Genomic DNA, 24,969 nt, shown 5'->3' with positions numbered 1-24,969 from the left:
ACTTTCTATAATCCTGCCCTAATCTACAATGAATCCAGAAACAAACTACCAAGACAGCAAGGGCTCACTAATCTTAACCCACTAGGTAAAGAGGGAGAACAGGAAGGTAAAATTCAGCAAAAATAATCATTTTTGTCGTCCTCTCCTCCACCTTCCTAATTATCAGGCCAATTTTGGTGGGAGAAAGAGACTAATGTATTCAAAAACTTCCCACAGAATCTTAATTTCATAGCAGCTCCTAGCAAGATATGAAGACATAAACTTAATGGATAAGGTACCTTTAGAGAAACCTTATTTAAAGAAGCCTTAGTTAAACAAATACTACCACCTAAAAAAATACACATTCGGTTGTTTTACTTTTGTGTTTGTCTAAACCAAGGCCTGAAAACCTAGCAGGAACACAGGAACTCCTGACGAGGCAGCAGTTCCCTCATCAAAGGGCATTCATTCCACTTGACAAGCAAAGCCCAGTGGAATGTTGTTGAAAAATACTGGTTCTCTTTCCACTTCATCTCTCTTTGGCTTATTTGTTGCTGATCCTATGCTCCAGTTCCTTTTATCTGAATCTCTCTTGTCCTTTCATGCTTAAATTAACATCCAGTTTTGACATCTCAACCTTTTTTTGATTCCTGTTCTAAATGGCCTACAGAATCACATGAAAGAAAGCCAAGTAGAACTATCAAATACTTCCAAATAAATAAATGATCAGAATAAAACAAAAAAAAATTCTGCTTTATCCTTGCTTTCACCCTTCCTTATAATATATTTAGCTTATAATACTGTTGAGAATAACCTCTCTATTGGTTGATGAGGTACAGAACCTATAATACCATAAGGATATTTATTAATTCTAGGACTAGGGAGATAGATTTAAAAATTAAAAACATTGTGCTTACTAAAGATGATATTTATCTAAACAAAGTATATTCACTTACCAAAATTTCTTCATTTTGAAGCTGACCCTCTGTGTGTACAAAATCTAAAAAATAAATTTAACAGAAATGAGTTAAGGTTCAAAATATATATAAGGATAACTCCTGAAATTTATGTTCAACAAAATATGATTATCTTGGGCTGGGGTTGTGGTTCATTGATAGAACACTTGCCTACCATGTGTGAGGCACTGGGTTTGTTTCTCAGCATCACACAAAACGAATAAAATAAAGGTTCATCAACATCTAAAAAACATATTAAAAATATGATTATCCTGTAAACCATAAGTTAAAATTGAATTTAAAGGAATTGTCTGTGCTTGGGTGTTGAAATCTGATATAAAAACAGAGACGTTTGATATAAAAGTTTAAAAAACTATATGATCTATAAAATATCTCTAGGGAGTATAAGCAAAAGATAACACAAATGTAAATTTATTATAAAGGAATGTAAAGCAAGGACCAGATAAAATGTGAAAATGTCTCCTGACAAGAATTATTTCATTACACTCAGGGATAACAACTAGAGCTTCGTTGCGCAGAGTAAATTCTCACTATGATGTAGAATTATGAGGCTGGTGAAGTGATCTTTTCTGGTATTCAAGTATAAAAAAACCTTTACTTGTATAATAGGATAGATTATTTATTTGATCATGAGTTAATCACATCAAACATTTTTTTGAAACATTGACAACTTAATTGATATAGTAATATCTACTGGCATTAATTTTATTTCTATCAAAAAAATTAATATACGTAATTTTAAAAGACACACAGTATAAGGGCAGTCTCTAGGAAGAAAAATTATGTGTGACTTCTGCTTCTTGATGAAAAACTATAAATCACCCCCCTCCATTTGCCCTCATTCTCTTCCAATCATACTCCCTAGCAGTAATGTTTTCAACTCTTTAAGCTTGTTCTTCCTGGATTATGATTATATTCCCTTTCTTTATCAATTTTTTTTATATCAATTTTTTTAATTGACTTTACATTATAGTCAGTGAAAATTTAGGTTTCTTAAACCAAGAATCCTTTCTTCTTACTGCTGCAACTTCTACCTCCTCCCATCCCCTCAGTTTTGAAATCAATATTTGATAGTTATATTATTATATCCATATGTTACTGAGTACCGAGATAATACATTATGATCACATTTTCTTTCTTATACATCTCCATTAAAAATTAATGACAACCCCTTCTTTTTTAAAAAGTATTTATTTTTTAGTCGAGTTGGACACAGTATCTTTGTTTTATTTATTTATTTTTATGTGGTGCTGAAGATTGAACCCAGGGTCTCGCACGTGGTAGGCAAGTGCTCTACCGCTGAGCTGCAACCCCAGCCCCTGATAACCCCTTATTTGCTTAGCTCCTTTTTTTTCAGTTATGAAAAACTGGAAAATCTCAAAACGAAATGAAGAGAGAAAATAATATTTGCCATATATACCCACTATCTAGATTTTATAATTACTAACATTTCAGCATTATTGACTTAATTTAAAAAAATTTTTTTAGTTGTAGATGAACATAATAATTTTTTTTAATTTTTATTTTTAAGTTTTAAATGGATCTTTTATTGTTTATGTATTTATATGCGGTGCTGAGGATAGAACCCAGGGTCTCACACGTCAGGCAAGTACTCTACCACTGAGCCAAAACTCCAGCCCCCCCCCCCGCCCCCGCAATATCTTTATTTATTTATTTTTATGTGGTGCCGGGGATCAAATCCAGTGCCTCACACATGTGAGGTAAGCACTCTACCACTGAGCCACAGTCCCATCCCTAAATTATTTTTGTTATATTATTTTAAAGTTAGCCTAAGATATCATGACATTCCACCTCTAAATACGTGATTATCCATCTCTTTCTCCCTCTTTTTTTTTAGTACCAGAGATTGAATCCAGGTGTGCTTTACCACTTTTTTTAATATTTATTTTGAGACAATACTGGCTAGTAATCTTTGACTGTCTTTTGTTACATTTGACTAAATCATTTGAAAACTGTGTGCATTTTCTGACTGGTACACTTCAAAAAGAACAACAGGGGGGCTGGGGATGTGGCTCAAGGGGTAGCGCGCTCGCCTGGCATGCATGCGGCCCGGGTTCGATCCTCAGCACCACATACAAACAAAAGATGTTGTGTCCGCCGAAAACTAAATATTAAAATTCAAAAAAAAAAAAAAAAAAAGAACAACGGGGACAAGCTAACCTTTGTCAGTATCCACAGACCTTTTTATGGGGGCCCCTCAGTTTCTCCAAAGACTGATCCTTCAATCTCTAAGTTGGGGGCACATTCTTGGTTGCTATTATTAATAGCAAAGCACAGGAAGAAGACTGGAGTCCCACACTGTCAATATGCAGGCTTCCACCAATGGTGTGTTCAACCCCATGTCACACTCTATTACACCTGCTCGCCTGAGTCCTGAACCTCAACATTCAATGCTCCTAGTCATCTCTCGAGGGTGGCAACTAATCAGTCTTGTTTTCTGGCCCATGTCTCATTCATACTATTGCCTTCAAGTTCTAGACCTTCTGGGCATTTATGTTGCTGCTGCTTTTTTTTTTTTTTTTTTTTTTTTTTTGATAGTGGGGATTGAACTCAGGGACATTCAACCACTGAGCCACATCCCCAGCCCTATTTTGTGTTTTATTTAGAGTCAGTACTACACTATTGCTGAGGCTGACATTGAAGGTAATTCTCCTGTCTCCTGATCTATGTTGCTTCTTGTTGTTACTTTCCTTGGCAGGCACTAAGGCTACTACTTCATCTGTTTAGCTAAAGAAGTTACTTGCTTGTTGGGCTGGGGATGTGGCTCAAGCGGTAGCGCGATCGCCTGGCATATGTGCGGCCCAGGTTCAATCCTCAGCACCACATACAGAAACAAAGATGTTGTGTCTGCCGAAAAACTAAAAAATAAATATTAAAAAATTCTCTCTCTTAAAAATAAAAAAAGTTACTTGCTTTCTCCTCTATTAAAATATACATCTTACACTTGCTTTAGTTTCCTGAGTTTTGTTTAATTTTCTTTGTTGTTGTTCTTGTAAAGTTGCTTCATTTTATTCCTTTATTATTATTCTCATGGTATTTGGGAAAGGAAAAGAGATAGCACATGAAGGCAATGTTTTTGTTTAATTGAAGGCTACCAATTTTGTTGATGATATTTATTGCCAACTACTAGTTCACAAAAGCCTTTAAATGATTGATATCATCTCTCTTTTTTCTGATAAGGATTCTGAAATTCAGAAAAATTCATTGTTATATAACAAGCCAGGTTTTTCAGTCTTAATTGTGTACAAGAATCAACAAAGTCATATGGAAAAAAATAAAAATGAAAATAGAAATGACCCATAATCCCATAAAAAATAAATAAAACAATCATTATGGTCACCTATTATTCACCAAAATGCAGCTGGAGTGGAAAAGTAGAATCAGAGGACAATTATCTACTCTCTAGTGTTCAGAACAATGCTGGTAAATAAGCACATACCCCTTTCAATCCATCGCTCAAAATCGACAGGCTCTTTAGATTTGGTCTTTTCAATCTTCAAGGTCCGCACTGACATTGTAAGTAAACAAAATGTTAATTACCTTTCTGACTCTATGTTGTTTTCTCTGTATTTCTTTTTCCCTCTGCCAGAGACTGACATGCATTGGTAGAACTAGAGTATTGGGATCAGAAATACCATGTTCTGGAAGTTATCCATTCTGTTTTTCTATATATCCCCATGGTAAAATGTGGTCTTTCCTTTTTTTTTTTTTTAAATAGTACTGGGGATTGAACCCAAGGCTACTCTACTACTGAGCCATATCTCTAAACCTTTTTCTTTTTTATCTTGAAACCGTTTCTGAGGCTGTCCTTGAACTTTGCTACTCCTGCTTCAGTCCCCTGCCTTCCCTGAGTCTCTGGCATACAGGCGTGCACCTCAGTGCCACAGAACTGGGCTGTGTAATGGTGATCTTATAATGTTTATAACTGTAAAACATAAAGCTAGTGGAGCTGTTTTGAATTTGATCATCATTCACAATTTTTTTTATATATTGATGAAAACATTGGTGGTCTTGGTCATAAACATTTATGAAGAACCTATTATGAGTACAGGCATTTTTTTATTGTCTTGTGACTACAGTCTTAAGAGAAAAGTATTACTAATCTATTCTACTGATGAGGATGTAAGCTTAGGGAAGCAAGGTAAGGTGTTTAATGAGAAAGAACAAGTAAGGAGCAGAAGTGAAATTCAACCTCAAGGACTGTCTGACTCCAAAGCCTATGCAATTAATGGCAGAGGAGAGACTGAGCCATGCATCTTCCTTCTGCACTGTGTTCCCTTCCCTGTCTTCACCTAGTCTCTGTCGCTCTAGATCCATTCCTCCTCTTCTCTGTCTTGTCCTGTGCCTTGAATGGCTGACCCCTGTGGACTAGTCTCCTGGACTTACCCATTGGCTTCTGAGTGGAGTTGGCCAGTGGAGGCACCAGGAGTGGACAGAGGGCTGTAAGAAGTAAGATTCTTATTCTCTCTCCACTTCCTCTCTGCTTTGGTGTCAGGTGTTGGACAACAGTCAAGTCCCTTCATGATCACAGCTCCTGCTGGGCAGGATCTGGCTCTCATTGGGGTGAGATAACATTATCTCCTTGCCTTGTCCCAGGGAAATAATGGCCTCCTGCTGTAGCTAGTTTCTGAGGGCCTCATCATCCCTTGTTTATTCCCTTAGCCCAAGACATACTTTCATAAGTGGACCTGTCAATAAAACCTCTTCATTTGAAACATCTGGGATGTGTTTTGTTTCCTGCCATGATTTTGTCTGATATACTCTATCCCTAAATAAACACACAGGATTAGAAGAATGTTTCAATGGGAGATTCTGTTCCTAAATTCCCAGAAAATAACATTATTAATAGAAGAATCAACACCATTCAATGTGAAAAATCAGGGTTATTGAATTTTCAGCAAGAATTTGATAGAGAACTCCAGGATGAATGAATCTAGGGAAAAAAGATGTCATGGAAACTAGCATTCTGGCAAGTCAGCTTCTTATGTTCATAATAGGGTCTTTTGCCAAAGACTTTCATGTCGTAAATTGCATGGAAATTATTATGTGCTTTGGAAGGGTTTCAAATTTGCAGTTTCAAGAGGTTAGTTGTGCTGAAGACAGTTAACCCAGAATCCCTACCCTCCCATACCAGCAATAAAACTGGATTCCACGCTGTGAAGAAAAACTAGGGTTTTGCCAAAAGTTTACATATATGTCCTCTGCTTATAGAAAAATTAAAGGATGGTGAAAATTAATGTATGATTTGCTTACCTAAGTAACTTTGGATTATAAGTTTTTCAACCTTTACATGTTTGTGAAAACATATAATGAACTCCTGGGGAAACATTCCTGTGGTGGTCCAAAATGTTTCTGGATTCCTGTCGTTAATTTGAAAGAAAAAGAAAAATAGCTAAATATAAAAGTTAAATCATAAAGTTCTCATGATAAGTATTATAAAAATGACTATGGGATTATGACAATCCATTTCTGTTAATTCTGCCTCTAATTTCTCCCCAAGTTTAATAATTCTTTGCTACCACCAGATATTCTCTTCTAAAACACAGGAATAGAACTGATGTCACTCCTGTCTAAAAGCCTTCAGTAGTCCCTCACTGCCTATAAATTTAAACTCCTTAGTGTGACATTTAAGACTGTACAGTCTGGTTTCATAATTAAAGGACATTATCCTCCATCACTACATCACCATCAATCACTGTAGTCACACTGGGCCACTTAAAATTCTGCAAACACATCATGCAGGCTCTTGCTTCCACATAGCAGTTCCTGAGATTCTCTTTACCCAAAAAGTCTTTCTTCCCTTGCAAAAGTTTATTCACTTTTGGGCCCAATCTCTCTAACCCCAACAAATTGGAATCACTTCCTCCTTTCTTTGCACCTCCCTGACACTCAGCAACCCATTTCTGCACTGACACTTATCTCTTATGTTTTTATGGCTCCTGCAAGATGATGAGCTCTTTGAACCCAAACACTTCCCACTACTCATCTTCATATCCCTAGCAACTGTTAAATAGTTAAACCACAGTATGTGTTTGCTGAAAAAAAAAATTAAATATGCAGTTTTAAGTTGTACAGATGTGTGTTTGAAATAGTATATGTGGTACTGACGACAGAAGTAATAATTTCAACAATGTAAGCCTTTTTATTTTATGGAGGCAAAATTTACATACAATGAAATTTACCTTATAACTTCATAAGTTTTTGTTTTTTGCTTTTTATGATGCTGGAGATCAAACCCAGGGCCTTGCATATGCTAGGCAAGTACTCTACATGAATTACATCCCCAGGCCATTTAATGAGTTTTGATAAATGTATATGCTTATGTAACTGATCCCAGGATAACCAATACCCCCATCAAGATATAGAACATTCTCATGACTCCAGAAACTTTCCTTCCAGACAATCCCTCAATTATTACTTTGACTTTTATCACCATGACCTATGCTGCAATGTATGTATGTATATACACACATGTATATATACATACACACATATAAACACATACATATGTGTGTATATATACATACATATTCATATATATATGTATGTGTGCTTTTTTTTTTTTTTTAACTACTGGGGATTGAATCCAAGGATACTCTATCACTGAGCTACATACAGTCCTATTTTATTATTTGCCTACTACTTATTTTGCATTACTGGCAACTGAACCCAGGAGTTTTACACTGAGTTACATCTCTAGTCCTTTATCTATCTATCTATCTATTTATTTATAAGCCAGGTCTCACTAAGTTGCCACAGCTGAGTTACATTTATTTATTTATTTATAAGCCAGGTTTCACTAAGTTGCCAAGACTGATTTTTTTCTTTTCTTTTTTTAAAAATTTTTATTTTTTATTAGTTGCTCGAGACAATACAATGATCTTGACATATCATACATTTGATTCAAATGGGGTATGAATTCTCATGCCAAGGCTGATCTTGAACTTTTGATCCTCCTGTCTCAGCCACCCAAGTCACTGTGATGACAAAAAATTGAGACAGGATCACACTAAATTGCTCAGGCTAGCCTGAACTTGCAATCCTCCTTACTCAGTTACCTAATAGCTGGGATTACAGGCATGTACTACCACACTTGACTTGTTCATTCTTTTGTTTGATATTTGGATTGCTTCCAGTTTTTTAATGTTATAATAAATAAAGCTACTATAAACATTCTTACACAAGTGTCTTTGTAGACAAAGTCATTACTAAGAGTGGCTTTGTAGGATGATAAGGTAGAGTTATATTTAACTTTATAAAAACTTTCAAATTTCCAAAGTGGTTGCACTATTATATACTCTTACCAGCAATGTTAAGAGAGTTCTACTTGCTCCACACCCTTTGTCAACATTTGCTGTTATCAGTCTTTTTAATTTAACCATTCTATACAACAGTCACTAGTATGGCAATATGTAAAAACGTGGATGTGTAACCAATGTGATTCTGTAATCTGTATACGGGGTAAAAATGGGAGTTCATAACCCACTTGAATCAAATGTATGAAATATGTCAAGAGCTTTGTAATGTTTTGAACAACCAATAAAAAACAAGAAAAAAGAAAAAAATAATAATAATTTAACCATTCTAGTAAATGTGAAATGGTCTCCTATTGTTTTAATTTGCATTTTCCTGATAACTATAATGCTAAGCACTTTTTTCATGCATGTTAGTTGCTCATCTATTTTCTTTTGTTAAGTGTCTCTTAAATTATTTTGTCATATTTCTATGAAGTTGTTTGTATTTTTATTATATACCTGTAGCAGTCCTTTGGTATATATATATATATATATATATGTGTGTGTGTGTGTGTGTATATATATATATAAATTTTTTTTTTCCAAATGAATATTTTCTCCCAGTCCATGATTTGCCTTGTTGTTTTTTTTCTTTTTGGTACCAAGGGTTTGATTCCAGGGGTACTAAATCATTGAGCCACATCCCTAGCCCTTTTTATTTTTTATTTTGAGACAGGGTCTTGCTAAGTAGCTTAGGACCTTGTTGAGTTGCAGAGACTGGCTTTGAACTTGTGATCCTCCTTCCTCAGCCTGCCGAGTTGCTGGAATCACAGGCATGCAATGGCTTGCCTTTTCATCTTCTTAATCATGGCTTTCAATAAGCAGAAATTTCATTACTGACAAAGTCCAGTTTTGTTACTTTTTTTCTTTCTTTCCTTCATCTTTAAAAATTTTTTTTCTTTTGTATTTACATGTGGTGCTAGGGAACAAACCCAGTTTCTCATGCATGCTGAGCAAGCTCTCTACCACTGAGTTACATGACCAGTCCCATTTTTTTATTTTAAGCTTAGTAATTTTTGTGTCATCCCCTTCCCAAAAGAAATATTTGTCTACTGCAATGTCGCAAAGTTCTTTCTTATGAGGTCCATGATCCATCCTGAATTAATTTTTGTGCTCAGTATAGGATAAGGGTCACAGTTTATTTTTATCTATGTTTACTCTGTTGCTCCAGTACCATTTGTTAAAAAGGCTTTCTTTTTCTTATTGGAACTTATAGTGTCTTTCTCCAAAATAAAATATATTTTGTCAAAAATATAACCTAATATGACCTGATGCTGTGGGTCTGTTTTGGGCTCTCTATTCTATTTCACTGGTCTAATATTATAAATACATTACACTGCTTTGATTATTGTGAATTGGTTATTCTATGTCCTGAAATCAGATAAAGTAAGTAAGTGCTTTAACTTTCTTCTTTTTCAAGATGATTTTGACTAGTCCAGGTCTTTGTATTTCCAGATATGTTTCAGAAAAAAATTTGTTAGTGTCTATGTAAAAATATACCGAGATTTTTAATTTGGATTGTACAGACTCTACATTAATTTAGAAAAAAGCTGGCATTTTAACAATATTAAGTTTTCTAATTATGCACATAGTATATATTTTAATTTATTTAGCTCTTTATTATATTAAAAGTTTTGTCAACAATATCTTATAAACTTCATTGTGAAGGTCTTGTGTGTCTTATTAAATTTATTCTAATATTTTATGTTTTAAACGCTATTTTAAGTAGATTTTTTGGGAGGAGGGACAGGTACCAGGGATTGAACCAAGATTTATAAAATGATGTTTTAAAATAAAATTTAGGTAAATTCAATGCAAAATTAGAACTAATCCAGATATCTATCACTGACAAATGGATAAATAAAATCTGCTTTATCCATGCAATTGAATATTATTTGACAATAAAAAGAAATTGTTCTGAGATATGCTACGACATGGATGAAGCCTGAAAACATGAAAAGTGAAAGAAGCTAGTCAAAAGGCATATATGTATGATTCCATTTACATGAAAAGTCTGAATCAGTAACATCTACAGAAATAAGGTATATTAATAATGGTTACCTAGGGCTGGTGGGGATGGATAAATACAGGGTAACTGCTAATGAATGCAAGGTTTCTTCTGGGGGTGATGAAATGTTCTAACATGGATCGTGGAAATGGTTGCATAACTCTGAATATGTGGGAAATACTAAATTGTAGACTCTAAATGGGTGAATTATACAGCATATGAATATATAAATAAAGGGTATTTTTTTGAGGGGATACCAGGGATTGAACCCAGGGGTGCTTAACCACTGAGCCTCATCCCCAGCCCTTTTTTATATTTTATTTAGAGGCAGGATCTCATAAGTTATTTAGGGTTTTGCTAAGTTGCTGAGGCTGGCTTTAAACTTGTGATCCTCCTGCCTCAGGCTCCCAGGGATTACAGACGTGCGCCACCATGCCTGGTATATGTCAATAAAGTTATTACAAAAAAAGGGTTAGGTCTCCTATCTAATAATTCTGATTTTTAAATTCTATATTTAATAATTTACAATTTCCTTTTTACTTATAACTATATGGTTTAAAATTTTATCAATTTAAATAATTTAGTGAATTTAATTGTCCTAGCTTTTCCTTCAGTGCTTTCAATAAACATGACCAATATAATAATTCTACATATTACTATATAGATGCACTTGGACTTTAAAATGACATAATTGCATCCTCATAATTAGGTATAAGGAAATTGTCAAAGTAGTAGTTTTCTTTTTCTCTTTCTTTTCCCAGCACCATGTATTGAACCCAGGGGCATTCAACCACTGAGCCACATCTCCAGCCCCTGCTCCACACACGCCCCACCCTGCTTTTTTTTTAAAAAAATTTTTTAGTTGTAGATGAACAAATAACTTTGTTTTGTTTATTTATTTGTATGTGTGCCTCACTCATGTGAGGCAAGCACTCAACTGCTGAGCCACAACCTCACCCCTCTTTTTTTGGTATTTTATTTAGAGACAGGGTTTCACTGAGTTGCCTAGCACCTCACTTTTGCCAAGGCTGGCTTTGAACTCGCGATCCTCCCTCCTCAGCCTCCTGAGCCACTGAGATTACAGGCACGCGTGGGCCACTGCCTGACAATAGTTTTCTGTTGAATAAGGATTGACTGCTAACAACTGTTTCACATCTATTATCTCATGTGATTTTTTTGTTGTTGTTGTTTTAATAACTCTGAGGAAGGCAGAAAAGGTGGTGTTATCTCTATTTTTTAGACTGGAAATGGAGGCCCAAAGGCTGAAATATATGTCATCCTTAAAAAAAAAGAGGGAGAGTAAAACACCAGATCTCTGAATGCCCTTTTCTTTTCCCAAGAACTTAGCCAAGTTAAGGGAACAATGACAGCAATCTGGGCTGGAATGTCCAGATAAATATTATCATGAAGGACACTGGCTTTCTCTGTTATATGCTTGGAATTAGGGCAAGTTAGTATTATGTATGGAAAGTTGCTTTCTTGCACACATGTCAGGATAGCTGCTCCTTGGGATGATGAGCATACAAGGAACAAACTAAACAATTTAATGATTGTCAATGTTTCTATAGCTTAATTTATAAAATTGTTCTCCCTACAGTAACTGGTATGGATCAGAGCACTGTCTAAAGGGAAGTGCTCATTTGCCACCTCCTGACAAAATATCATGACAGATGGAGGCACTGTTCTCAGGCAAGGCACCAGAGGTACCGAGTGAAGCAGAGGTGTACCTGTCCAGCCTGTCACCTCTGGATTCTCAGGCAAAGTTATCTGTCAATCATTGCTACTGGACCTTCCCTGTAAGCATTTTTCAATGAACTTTATATCTCATGTCCCACCTCCAAGTATATTCCTTGGTCTCTCTGATCTTATCTTACTGACCTAGCACAACTGGGCTTAAAACATTACATATAATCTTTGTCTAAGGTAAAACATACAGTTCAATTCGACAAGAATTTTAATTCTAAATCTAGTATATTCCAACACTATGTAAAGTGAATCAGTTCTCCTCATTTTTTTCTTTTTTCTAGGGTAGAATTTTTTCTACTTTTTCACTGACATTTTAAATATAAAGGACAAACGTAGGGTCAATGGGAAATAGAAACATAATCATTTTCTTTAACTCTTATTTTTGAAGAAACTGAAAGTTTGGAGCAGGGCCATAAACATTCTTCACTGTTGAGTAGGGGTAAATTTATAGTATGTTTTCCCTAAATAATTCTATGATTACTTGCATTTAGGTATACCAATTTGTGAACAGAAATTTTTTTAACATCTAATATATAAAGTCTAATTATATGTGCTAGAATTGCATATGAATTATAGTCAATGACGTACTCCATTCAGTCTGCAGGACAGTAACTACCTATATTCCATGTTTTTCTGTACTAACAGTTTTTGTCTAATCTAAAAAAAAATTAGGTCCTTAGTCATTCCTTAATATAAACTTGACAGATCCTAAAATATTATCTGCTACATAATATAATAATAATCTTTTTTTCTTTTGGTACCGGGGATTGAATTTGGGGCGGGCACTCAATCACTGAGCCACATCATCCCCAACCCTATTCTGTATTTTATTTAGAGATGGGGTATCACTGAGTTGCTCGGCATCTAGCTATTGCGGAGGCTAGCTTTAGACTCTTGATACTCCTGTCTCAGCCTCCCGAGCTGCTGGGATTACAAGCGTGAGCCATCATGTCCAGCTGACCCTAATAATCCATAAACATATTACCTTGAGAGAAAATTCATCAAAAGGGTAGAAGGTAAACTGATCTTGCCTTAGAAAAATGATCTCTCTCCAATCAGAGATAAGGAATGTTTCTGGAAAGATCTCTATTCCTAGCAAACAACATTAAGGCAAATCTCTACAGTTCTGTGTATTCTTTTTTTGGGGGGCGGGTATTGGGGATTGAACTCAGAGGCCCTCAGCCACTGACCCACATCCCAACCCTATTGTGTATTTTATTTAGAGACAGGGTCTTACTGAGTTGCTTAGCACCTCACTTTTGCTGAAGCTGGCTTTGAACTTGCAATCCTCCTGCCTCAACCTACGGAGCTGCTGGGATTACAGGCATGCGCCACCATGCCTGGCTCAGTTCTATGAATTCTTTTTTTTTTTTTTAATTTTTTTTTTAGTTGTAGATGGACACAATATCTTTATTTTATTTACTTATTTTTTATGTGGTGCTGAGGATTGAACCCAGTGCCTCATGCATGCGAGGCAAGCGTTCTACCACTGAGCTGCAACCCCAGCCCATCTATGAATTCTTATAACAGTTCCCATGCTAATTTTTCTACTCCAAGTTAAGAGTGAGATAAGAAATATTACTTCACTTTCAGAAAGTAAAAAACTGACATTAACTAAGAGACACAGGCAAAGGCAGATATTAACTTTTTGATTCAATGTTGATTTGATTTGTTATAGTATAGGACAAAGAGCCCTTAACTAGCAGTTAGAAAATATGAGTGTTAGTTGATTTTGCCATCTGCTTCTCTGTATGATTTTAAGCAAGTCATTTTACCTGTGATCATTTGTTTTCTCATCTTTACAGTAGGGTTGAAAATACTTCTTTGGATTTCTTATTTCCCAATTGAATAACATAGTATATGAAATTATAAAGTCTTATACAAACATATAACATATGCATATACATGAATGTAGGTTTATGTATATGTGACTCTAATATTTTTCAATATTAGCCAAGCTGAGAGCAGTGGTGCATGCCTGTAACTTCAGGTACTAGAGAGGCTAAGACAGGAGGATCACAAGTTCAAGGCCAGCCTCAGCAAATTAGTGAGGCCCTGTCTCAAAAAATAAAAAGGATTGGTGATGTAACACAGTTGAAAGCCCCTTGGGTTCAATTCCTAGTATTAAAAAAAAAATTAGCCAAGTTTAACTAATATTTGATGTTCTAACTCTGTTAAACTTTTTTTTTAATATTTATTTTTTAGTTCTCAGCGGACACAACATCTTTATTTTATTTATATGTGGTGCTGAGGACCAAACCCAGTGCCCCGCGCATGCCAGGGGAGTGTGCTACTGCTTGAGCAACATCCCCAGCCCCTCTGTTAAACTTTTAAGGCTCTATGGAATAAAAGATGAACAAGACATAGATTTTGATTCCTAGGAATTCACAGTTGAGAGAGGAGAAAAACATTAAAAATAAACAATTACACAAAAAGGAATAAGAAAGATACTAGAGGTATATACCAAATGCTATTAGAGTCCACAAAGAGATAAAGTTACCCTACCTGAGGGGAAAGGAGCAGAAAGGAGATGGCAACTAAAGTTGAAAGAAGAGGTCAATTTGCTAGCAGTTTGTCTAGACATGTGGTCTTCATAATAGAACACAAAGAATCCAACATCTCTATTTTACGACCAGCTCTGCCTCAAACAATTAAAGCTGGTATTTAACATATTTACACCTCTCTTACCACAAGTTTAAATGAAGGGCTTAGACAAGATGAACTCATAAGTTCTTCCAGCTCTAAAATTACATGATTCTGTGAGTTAAACTCTGGTGATTATACACAAACCAAGGAATAGAACTCAAGACAGTAAGGAAATAAGTAGAACTATTAAAAAAGGAGTTCTCCCATTTTAGTTCTTGGAATTAAGACTCTGAGAATAGTATTTATCTCTACCGAGAATGATTCTAGACCTGTTAAAGAGTGGAAACTGGAATGATATCAAGAAGCTGAGAAACAAACAATGCAGGAGCAATAAATAGCATGAAGGGAAACATTCATTTCAGCAAAGATGTCACTTGGGCCAGTAAGGAAATAGGGAGCAGATAGGAAGCTATGTTTACATTTATATTTCCAAGAAAAATCTGGAATAAAAACAAATAAAACTAGACATAAAAATTTACACATTCATAAAATGAAGTTGTTGTTTGCCTTGGTAAACAAAATTATAAAAAAGTCCTATTGTTGGGGGTGTAGCTCAGTGGTAGAGCACTTGCCTACCATGCACAATGCCCTGGGTTCCATCCCTGGCACTAGAAAAATAATGATAAATAATAATAGTAATAATAAATTTAAACACCTCTTTGTATAAAGAGGTCCACTTAGGAATTATAAAGAAAAGGATCAAAAACTTAAATATCTACATATGAATTAGTTGCAGGAATGATGACAAAGGTGGATACTACCAGGAAATCTGGCTTATCAAACACTTATTAAACTATATTTAACAGCACTAATTGTACACACATAGTTCCAGTACCACAGGGGTTCACTAGCCCAATAGAAAGACTTCAAGTGAGACAGTATAGTAACTCTTACCCATCAATGATATTTTCAGGTGGGTGTTTTTCATCACTTGATGTAGCTAAAACCACTTCAGACCCTTCAGAGCTCAAACAAAGATCAAATTGTCTCATCTTCAAGTGTTAAACCTGCAAATAATAAAATAAAAAATAAAAAAGCAACTCCTTGAGTCTCTTAGCTTCATCTAAAAAAGGAAAGAGAAGGAAAGCCTGTTGCGTAGCATACTGTTTAACCACCAAGCAATTCAACAAGTGGGAGGGACTCCAGTGTTTGTTTATATAAGTAAACTTCTGACCTCAACTCTGTTCTACAAAATGTCTTTTGACTAGCTAAACTGACATCATTTCTCTGCTCCAATAATTACATGGAAACTGTTAACAAGTCAGGGAGACATAAATTAGTGGAAGTTGTTGATAGTTATACTTCTGAAATTAAAAAAAAAAAAACCTGGAAGATAAAAACAGATTTTATAACTGTTTATCCATACACTTTTTTCTTTTTTGGGGGGGTGGGGTACCAGGGATTGAACTCAAGCACTCGACCACTGAGCCACATTTTGTATTTTTATTTAGAGACAGGGTCTCACTGAGTTATTTAGTGCCTTGCTTTTTGCTGAGGCTGTCTTTGAACTCACGATCCTCCTGTCTCAGCCTCATGAGCCGCTGATTACAGGCATGCCCCACTGCGCCTGGCCATGTATTGTTTTTTGTTTGTTGGTTTGATTGGCTTGGTTTTGGTACAAGAGTTTACTATCCTGCTTAATTTTTTGTCATTGGACTATACCATACATACAGAAAAGTACACACATCATAAACATATAGCTCAATAAAATTTCATGAATAAACGCAACTAGATAAAGAAATAGAACACTCGAGAAGCCTTTCTCACCCCCCCCTTAAGAATTACCAACCCTCTTGCCTTCCCATAAGTAACCAATACTAAAGATTAACTTTGCCCAAAATATATGTACATGAAATCACACAGTTAATACTGGCTTTCCCCGCTCCCCTCATTATTGTTTGTGAGATGTATCAATGTCATATATAACAGAGACTAGCTACAGAGGCAATCCAGCCCTTACTCAGTACAACTCTGTATGAGATCAAAGAAACTAGCCCTTGTGGAGCTTCACAGGAAACTGAGTATGAGCTGAAAAGCAAAGACAGGTTTCTTTGGTCTCAGGTACTTAGACACCAAAGCCCTCAAGAAGGAGGGAATTAATCTCATTCTCAGTTATATGAAATCAGAGTCAACTAAAACTATTTAAATCTGCAACTTGATCTACACCCAAAATAATTTATAGCTAGACTGAATTGGTTTACCCCTCATCCTCACTACTAGATTAAAGAAAGATTGGGTTTTCTCTCTAGGGAAGAAAAGGAGTGGGGGAAACCAATCCCCAAACATTATCTGTTTCAGTCTCTACTATTATTTAAAATGCAATATTAAACAAAGCCATTAGAAGCAAATCTATAGGTAACTAAGTGCTGGAATGACCCGGGTGCTAATTTGCATTAGCAAACATAAAATATTATATATCTGTTAGAGAGAAGATAGACCAATGAGTGAACAGAAGCAGCACCTTAGCAGGAAATGGAGACTCAAAAATGGAAAACCTAGAGCTTAAAATACAGCATCTTGGGCTGGGGATGTGGCTCAAGTGGTAGCGCGCTTGCCTGGCATGCGCACGGCAATAAAGATGTTGTGTCTGCGGAAAACTAAAAAAAAAATATATTAAAAAAATTCTCTCTCTCTCTCAAAAAAATAAAATAAAATACAGTATCTAAAATAAAAAATTCATTAGTTAGGTGAAATAGTTGATAGGATCTAGCATAAGAATGGGATCAGTGAATCTAAAGATGGATTCAGGGACTGTAGGCCTTGCTCACTAATAGAGCACTTGCCTAGTATCCTGTTGAGACCCTCTTACGACCAGCTCTGCCTCCAATAATTAAAGCTGGTATTTAACATATTTACATATTACACATATTAACATATATACACCTCTCTTACCACTCCTCTGCACAACCAAAAAAAAAAAAAAGTCAATAGAAATGATCCAAAATAAAACAAAAAAATTTTTAAAAATTAGATATCCTTTAAACAGTATTAAAGATACTGTTTGGCCCTTTACAGATGCAGACTGAAATACACGTAATTGAATTCCCAAGAGAAGAGAAAGTAAATGGTGTCGAAGAAAATGATGAAGAGATACGGTTGAAAATTTCTCCACATCTATAAAAGACATAAATCCACAAACCTAAGACTCAGGAACCCACACTAAATAAATACAAAGATTCCATCTAGGCAAAACATAGTTAATTGCTGAAAATTAAAGAGAAGAAATTAAAAGCAGTTAGATTTGGGGCTGGGCTTATAGCTCAGTGGCAGAGCACTTGCCTCATCCATTTGAGGCACTGGGTTCAATCCTCAGCACCACATAAAAATAAACAAAATAAAATAAAGATATTATAGATATTATGTCTGTCTTTTAAAAAAAAAAGCAGTCAGATTTTGTAGAACAGTTAAGAATTAAAATTAGGGGTTGAGGCAGTAGCTCAGTGGCAGAGCACTTGCCTGGCCTGTGAGAGGCACTGGTTAGATCCTCAGCATTATATTAAAAAAAAAATATATATATATATATATATATATATATATATATACACACATATTAATAAGCAAAGATATTGTGTGTCCATCTACAACTAAAACAATATTAAAAAAAAGAATTAAAATTAAAGGGCTGGGGTTGTAGCTCAGTTGTAGAGCACTTGCCTAGCATGTGTGAGGCCCTGGGTTCAATCCTCAAAGGGGAATTTTTTTTTTTAATTTTCATCAGAAATAATGCAGACCAAAAGAAAATGGAATGGCATTTTTGAAGTGCTGAAAAAACCCTACAGAATTCCATATCTAGCAAAAAATGTTCTAAAGGCAAATTAAAGGTATTTTTAGATAAAAACTGAATATATATCAGTAGACCTATACTATTGGAAAAATTAAAGAAGTTCATTCGGCTAAAGGTAAATGATTCCATAGTTACATTCTGGGTCCAAGGGAAGGAATAAAGAGCATTATAAATGGAAAAAATATCGTTAATATAAGTGTATATTCTTAAAATAAATTTATAAGGTACTGGGGCTGGCAGTATAGCTCAGTGGTAGGGTGCTTGCCTAGCATATGCAAGGCCCTGAGTTTAATGATGTCCAGTACCAGAGAAAAGAACTGGACTACTGTCTGGGTCTAAAGAAGAAAAATTAAAAATATTATCAAGGAATGGTGGGGATTTAACAGATGCAGAAGTAAAGGCAAGAGGGAAGGTAAGTGAAAGTACTTATAGAGTATTTTAGTAAAGTTCTTACACTGAACATGATGTCATAGAATATTAACTCAAAGTAGACTAGATGTTAAAGATGAATGTTATAATCCTGGAACTAGAATAAAGTAACTGCTGGGCTGGGGATGTGGCTCAAGCGGTAGCGCGCTCGCCTGGCATGCGTGCGGCCCGGGTTCGATCCTCAGCACCACATACCAACAAAGATGTTGTGTCCACCGAGAACTAAAAAATAAATATTAAAAATTCTCTCTCTCTCTCTCCCCCCCCCTCACTCTCTCTATAAAAAAAAATAGAATAAAGTAACTGCTAAAAAAAAAAAAAGTAATATAAGAGAACCATTATGGTTTGGATATGGTTTCTCCCTCAAAGATTCATGTGCTGGAAGCTTGGTCCTTAACAACATAACAACACAACTCTGAAAGGGGCAGGGGTTGGGGGTAGGGGTGGGGTCCATATGTTGTGGCACAAGCCTAAAATTTTACCCAGCAACTCAGAAGGTTAAGACAGAAGGATTACAAATTCATGGCCAGCCTGAGAAACTTAAGTGAAACCCTGTCTCAAAATTTTAAAAAGGAATAGAGATGTAATTCAGTGGTAGAGCATCCCTGGGTCTGATGCCAGTGCTAAAAAAAATAAAAATTAAAAAGTGGGACCTTTAAGAGGTGGAGCCTATTGGGAGGTGATTAGGTCATAGCTGCCTTTGTAAAGGAATTAATGCTGGTCTTGTAATAGAGTGGGTTAGGTCTCATAGGAGTCAATTAGTTTTCTGGGAACTCAAGTTATTATAAAAGAATAGTCATGTTCTCCATCCTTGCTTCCTTTCTTGCCATGTGACCTCTCTTTCTCCCATATGCTATCCTCAAGGATGCCATCACCAGAGCCTGGCAGAAGCCAGTGCATGCTCTTGGTCCTCCAGAACTGTGAACTAAATAAAATTTTTCTTTACAAATTACTCAGCTTCATGTATTTTGTTACAGAAACATAAAATGGACTAAGATAAATGTCAACAGAAGAGAAAGTCTGGAATACCATAAAAATAATTAATCTGGAAAAAAAGTAAAAAGGAACAAAAGAATAAGAACAAATAGGACAGACAGGAAAAAACATATCAAGAACACAGAACTTAATTAAGTACAAATATATATTTTCCTGCTAAATATTAATAAACTAAGCATTAGATTATTTTACTGAATTAAAAAAACAACAACAACCAACTGTTTTTGAGCACAGGAGCACCCTACCACTAATATACATCCCCAGTCCCTTTTATTTTGAGATATGGTCTCATTAAGTTGCCTAGGCTGGCTTCTGGGCAACTTGTGGTCCTCTGCCTCAGCCTTCTGAGTCACTGGGACTATAGGCATGTACCACCATGTCCGGCTTAAGATACATATTATTAATATAAAGATGCAGACTGAGGGCCGGGTTGTGGCTCAGTGTAGAACACTTGCCTAGCATGTGCGAGGCCCTGAGTTCAATCCTCAGTACCACATAAAAATAAATAAATAAAATAAAAGTATTGTGTCCAACTACAACTAAAAAATAAATATTAAAAAAAAGATGCAGACTGAAAGCAAAAATAATCAAGTTTAATATTTGACATGGTAAATTCCTCTACTTAATTATCAAAATTGGTTTGGTCCTATACTTTGTACCTAGCTTATTAGAAACAATTTTCTTAAACTACATGAAAATTTTGAGATTAGATATCAATTCAATTAAATTATAGATTAATTTGGGGAGAAGAGACATGTTAATGATAATCAGTGCCCTGAATCTAGCATATCTCTTCATTTATTAAAAAACTTTAAAAAAATCATTATCCAAATATATATCTCTTTGTTAGATATACTCTTAGACACCTTATAGTTTTTCCTTCTATTGAAGTGGGATTTTTTTTTCTTTTTTGGTATCGGGGATTGAACTCAGGGGAACATAACTATTGAGTCACATCCCAGCTCTTTTTTGTATTTTCATTTTGAGACAGGGTCTCACTGAATTGCTTAGTACCTCACTAAGTTGCTGAGATTGGCTCACGATCCTCCTGCCTCAGCCACCCGAGCCACTGAGATTATAGACATATACCACTGTGCCCAGCTACATAAGTGGGATCTTTTTAAAAATAACATTTATTCTTGACTATACAATGGGTATTTCTTTCTTTTTTCTTTTTTTTTTTTTTTTTGCAGCGTTATGGATGGAACCCAGGCCTTACACGTGGTAGGTAACACTTTCCCACTGAGCTATGTCCTCAGCTCTATAAGAAATATTTCTTAACATTTCACCATGAAATGTGTGTCATGTACACTGTGGTTTTTGTTAGATATTATTAAGTAAACAGAAATTTCCTTCTCCTTGTTTGTTTTTTTTTCTATTAAATATGAATAAGAATTGAGCTTTACCAAATACTCCTCTATATCTACGAAAATAATCATAATGGATTTTTCTACAGATTGTTAATGTGATCAATTAAGAAAATTCCTATCGTTATAGCATCCCCAGTTCCTGGCACAAATTCTATCTACATGTCTATGGTACATTATTATCTTTACAGTTAAATTCAGTTTCCTAGTATTATATTTCGAATTTTTGCAAATATATTGTTAAGATTATATTGGCCTATAATTTTTCCTTTAGTTCATATGTCTTTGGAATAAAGATTGAATTCCAAAGAAATCAGAGCTTTGCTTTCTTTTTCTAATTGTTGGAACAATTTATATAAGGTAGGGGTTATCTGATCTTGTATACCTGGTGAAGTGTTCATAGCGTAATTTTTGACAATTCAAATTCAATAGATCTCTTCAGGTTTTCTATACCTTGAGTCAATTTTAGTCAGTTGTATTAATTATTGATAATTTGTATTTCATAAGAGATCTAGTTCTTCTTAGTTTTTATTTTATTATAATAGAAAGTAAAGCCCACTTTCTATCTTAGTTTTAAAATCTAGTAGTAATAGTAATAAAAGCTGGGTCACACTGGCCAAGAAAAAAAGAGATTCTAAGCCAGGTGCAGTGGCACATGGCTGTAATCCCAGGGACTCAGGAGACTGAGGCAGGAGGATCTCCAGTTCAAAACCAGACTCAGCAATTTAGCAAGGCCCTAAGCAACTTAGTGAGACCCTGATTCTAAATAAAAAATAAAAATGGATGGGGACGTGACTCAGTGGTTGAGAGCCCCTGGGTCGAATCTCTTATACAAAAAAAAAAAAAAAACACATATATGTATATATAGATATGAATATATGTATACACATACACAGACACACACACACACACACACACACACACACACACAGACCAGACTGGGGTGGGAAATATGGATTGTAGGATAGGCTGCACTTTAGGTAGTTTCTTATAACTTTTTGAGTGGCTGTACTCAAAATAATAATGACTATTAGAACAAAATAAACTTGTGGAAGACTTTTATCCTTTTAAGAATTTTAACTAAGGGTACAAAAATATGCTTATCAATTCTACAGACAATAACAAAGATGGGGTATCAGCTAATATAGCAGATGATGCAACTGACCCTCAAAGAGAAGTGATCAAGGTTTGGGGGGTGTATCTCAGTAGTAGAGCATATGTAAGTAATGTGAGTCCCTGGGCTAAATCCCTAGAGCACGTCTGTGCATGCATACACATACATTCACACACACACACACACACACACACACACACAGAATAAAGACACAAGAGCAAGCTAGAAAGATGTGTGACAATGAATTATAAGTTAAAGATAATCATAAAGGCTTATACTTAAGTCTTAAAAAATTAGTCCTACAAGATCAGGGGTTAGCAAACTACTGCTTTCAAGTCAAATCTAGCTTGCCACCTATTTTTTTTTATGATCATGAATAGTTTTATTAGAACATGGCTGTTCTCATTCTTTTACATATTGTCTATGATTACTTTTGTGCTATAGTACAGCTGAATACCTGTGACAGACTATAAGACCAATAAAGACTAAAATAATGTTTGGCCCTTTACAAAAAAGTTTGTTGAAACTTGATTAAGATGTATAAAACTTATTGGCTTCATTGATCATAAAGTCAATGACGATAACAGTGTACTATATCTATCTCCAAAGGTAAAGAAATGCTATCTTCAATTATTGAATAGGGCTTGAGGATGCAGCTCAGTGGTACAGCCTTTGCCTAGCACATGAGCCCTTGGTTTGATCCTCAGCATCATCAAAAAAAAAAAAAAAAAGGTAAGGAAATACTATATTCTGTCAAAATTTCTGAATACAAGCTAAGGCCCTTTTAAACCAAGGGCCAGGCACCATGCTAGTAATGAAAAGATGCATACAACCTAAGTTACTGAGACTTGTCTGTCTTCAAGCTGAATCAAGGAAGATGGACAAATATGCAATTAATAATACAATGCCATGTTCTAATATAGTGTGACCCACACAGAATAGTTATTCTATATGTGAGAAGAGTTTGGTTTTTTTGGGTACTGGAGACTAAACACAGGACATTTTACCACTGAGTTCCTCAGCCCTTTCTTTTTTGAGATAGTCATGCTAAATTGTGGAAGCTGACCTTGATCCTGTCATCCTCCTGCCTCAGCCTCCTGACTCTCTGGAATTACCCTTGTGATGGACTTGTTTCCTTAAAAAAAAAAAAAAAAACAACTTAATTCAACTTTTACTATCTGAATTCATTTGAATGTGTTCAAACAAGTGAACATAGTAAAGTGTGTATTCTTCATTTCTTATGTAGACCGAAATGTACAAGGAATTATATTTATGAATTAGAAAAGAGTTACATTTTAGGAAAATGCATCTGGAATTCACATGTATATTAAGTTAAGTAGATAAATGGGATAGGGTGTATTCTTCAAATGTTCAGTTCTTTGCTTACTGCACATTCTTAATTATCTAAGTTGTCTGAAGGAAGCAAACAATATCCTTTGATTCCCTGTTTTGGAAAAATTGCTTAAATAACAAGAAAGAAAGGGAGGGGGCTGAGTTCCCTTTAAGTTTCTTTTGTTACAATTCAGGAGAAAGGCAAACCAATTCCAAGAAACCCTCAAGGAACAACAGTATGCTGTTCTCCCAACTCCAAGGTGCAGGTTTAAGATCTCCATACTGAGATGCCTTGCTCTAAATAAACACGTATTTCTTCAGGGCCTCAGTTCACCGAATGTGGGAGGTGCACTCCAGGATGCCATCCTTCCCATTTTTATAATTACTAACTTTGAACTTCCCTGCTTTACCCTAAACCTTGGCAACTGGTTTCACCTGGAGTTTCACACACCCTTTCCGTGCATCCAGTCTCCCCGAGGCCAGGACCTGTTGCTAGAAAGGCGGGAATCAGCCCTGGACACAAAGCTCACATCCATCCCAAGCCTTTGACTCAGTCCCTTCCCAGGTGACATAAAATACATTAATTGAGCCCGCCTTGATAGTAAATACAATTTATAACTACATGGGTTATGTTGCAGCTACATCTTAAGTTTAGGCAGATTCATTAACTTCGATTTGCAATCAGTTTTCCCTTTGGGAGCCAAAGCACTACTTTAAACCTCAAAAAGGTCCGCCCCGGGCCAAGCGGGGAGCACAGGCCGGCGTCAGACGCCTTCATGAGGCTACCCCTCAGCGCCGCCCGCCACACCCCCGCACCTTCCACGCCACGACTCCGCACCAGCCCCCCCCACCGAGCTCGCTCCCTTCGCGCCAGCATCCCTTCCGTCCGCCTACCCGCCAGACTCCCACCTCCCCCGATGCCGGCCTACTCCACCCCGCTGACTCGCTCGCCTGGGCCTCAAGGTAGCTCCGGGCGTACCGATGGTCCCGCTTGGGATTTCCCCCGCGCCCAGCTCGGGGCGCCCCGGCGGAATTTCGGCCACGCGCACAGCACTATTCAAAGCGCCCCACCCGTCAGCTTCCCTGCAAACTCGCCGGCCCAGCTGCGTAATCCCGCCCGAGCGCCTTTTCCCAGGCCTAACCTCCCCTAGCTCTGCTTGGCTCAGCCCAGCTGGCCCGCAGGACCGCAGGACCCAGGAGACCCGCCCTCACGCGGGCACGCACGCGCAGTGCCCAGCCCTGCCAGCTCCCAGCCCCAAGCCCTCAGGTCGCTAG

The 24,969-nt window shown here is 36.2% G+C and overlaps 1 protein-coding gene across 19 annotated transcripts in view; it reads right to left on the bottom strand.

The window, feature by feature from the left end:
* IFT25 (intraflagellar transport 25) overlaps nt 1–24,969 on the bottom strand; it is a 62,955-nt gene that overhangs the window by 37,664 nt on the left and 322 nt on the right. For 9 of the 19 annotated variants that reach the window (XR_014023543.1, XR_014023544.1, XM_081306392.1 and 6 more), the window contains exons 1-6: nt 24,674–24,824; nt 15,567–15,679; nt 6,231–6,337; nt 5,364–5,417; nt 4,417–4,485; nt 936–979 (exon numbers count right to left, since the gene is read on the bottom strand). Coding sequence is in view for 17 of the 19 variants with exons in the window: in XM_081306392.1 (XP_081162518.1) it covers nt 936–979; nt 4,417–4,485; nt 5,364–5,417; nt 6,231–6,337; nt 15,567–15,664 (372 nt within the window). In the remaining 2 variants the exon portion in view is untranslated. The other 10 variants (XM_081306396.1, XM_081306398.1, XM_081306397.1 and 7 more) reach the window with 10 other exon arrangements.

The sequence above is a fragment of the Spermophilus citellus genome, assembly GCF_964194105.1.
Source record: "Spermophilus citellus genome assembly, chromosome: 9".
Classification (NCBI taxonomy): domain Eukaryota; kingdom Metazoa; phylum Chordata; class Mammalia; order Rodentia; family Sciuridae; genus Spermophilus; species Spermophilus citellus.
The sequence above is the reverse complement of the archived record's forward strand: the minus strand, read 5'-3'. Positions and strand labels throughout refer to the sequence as shown.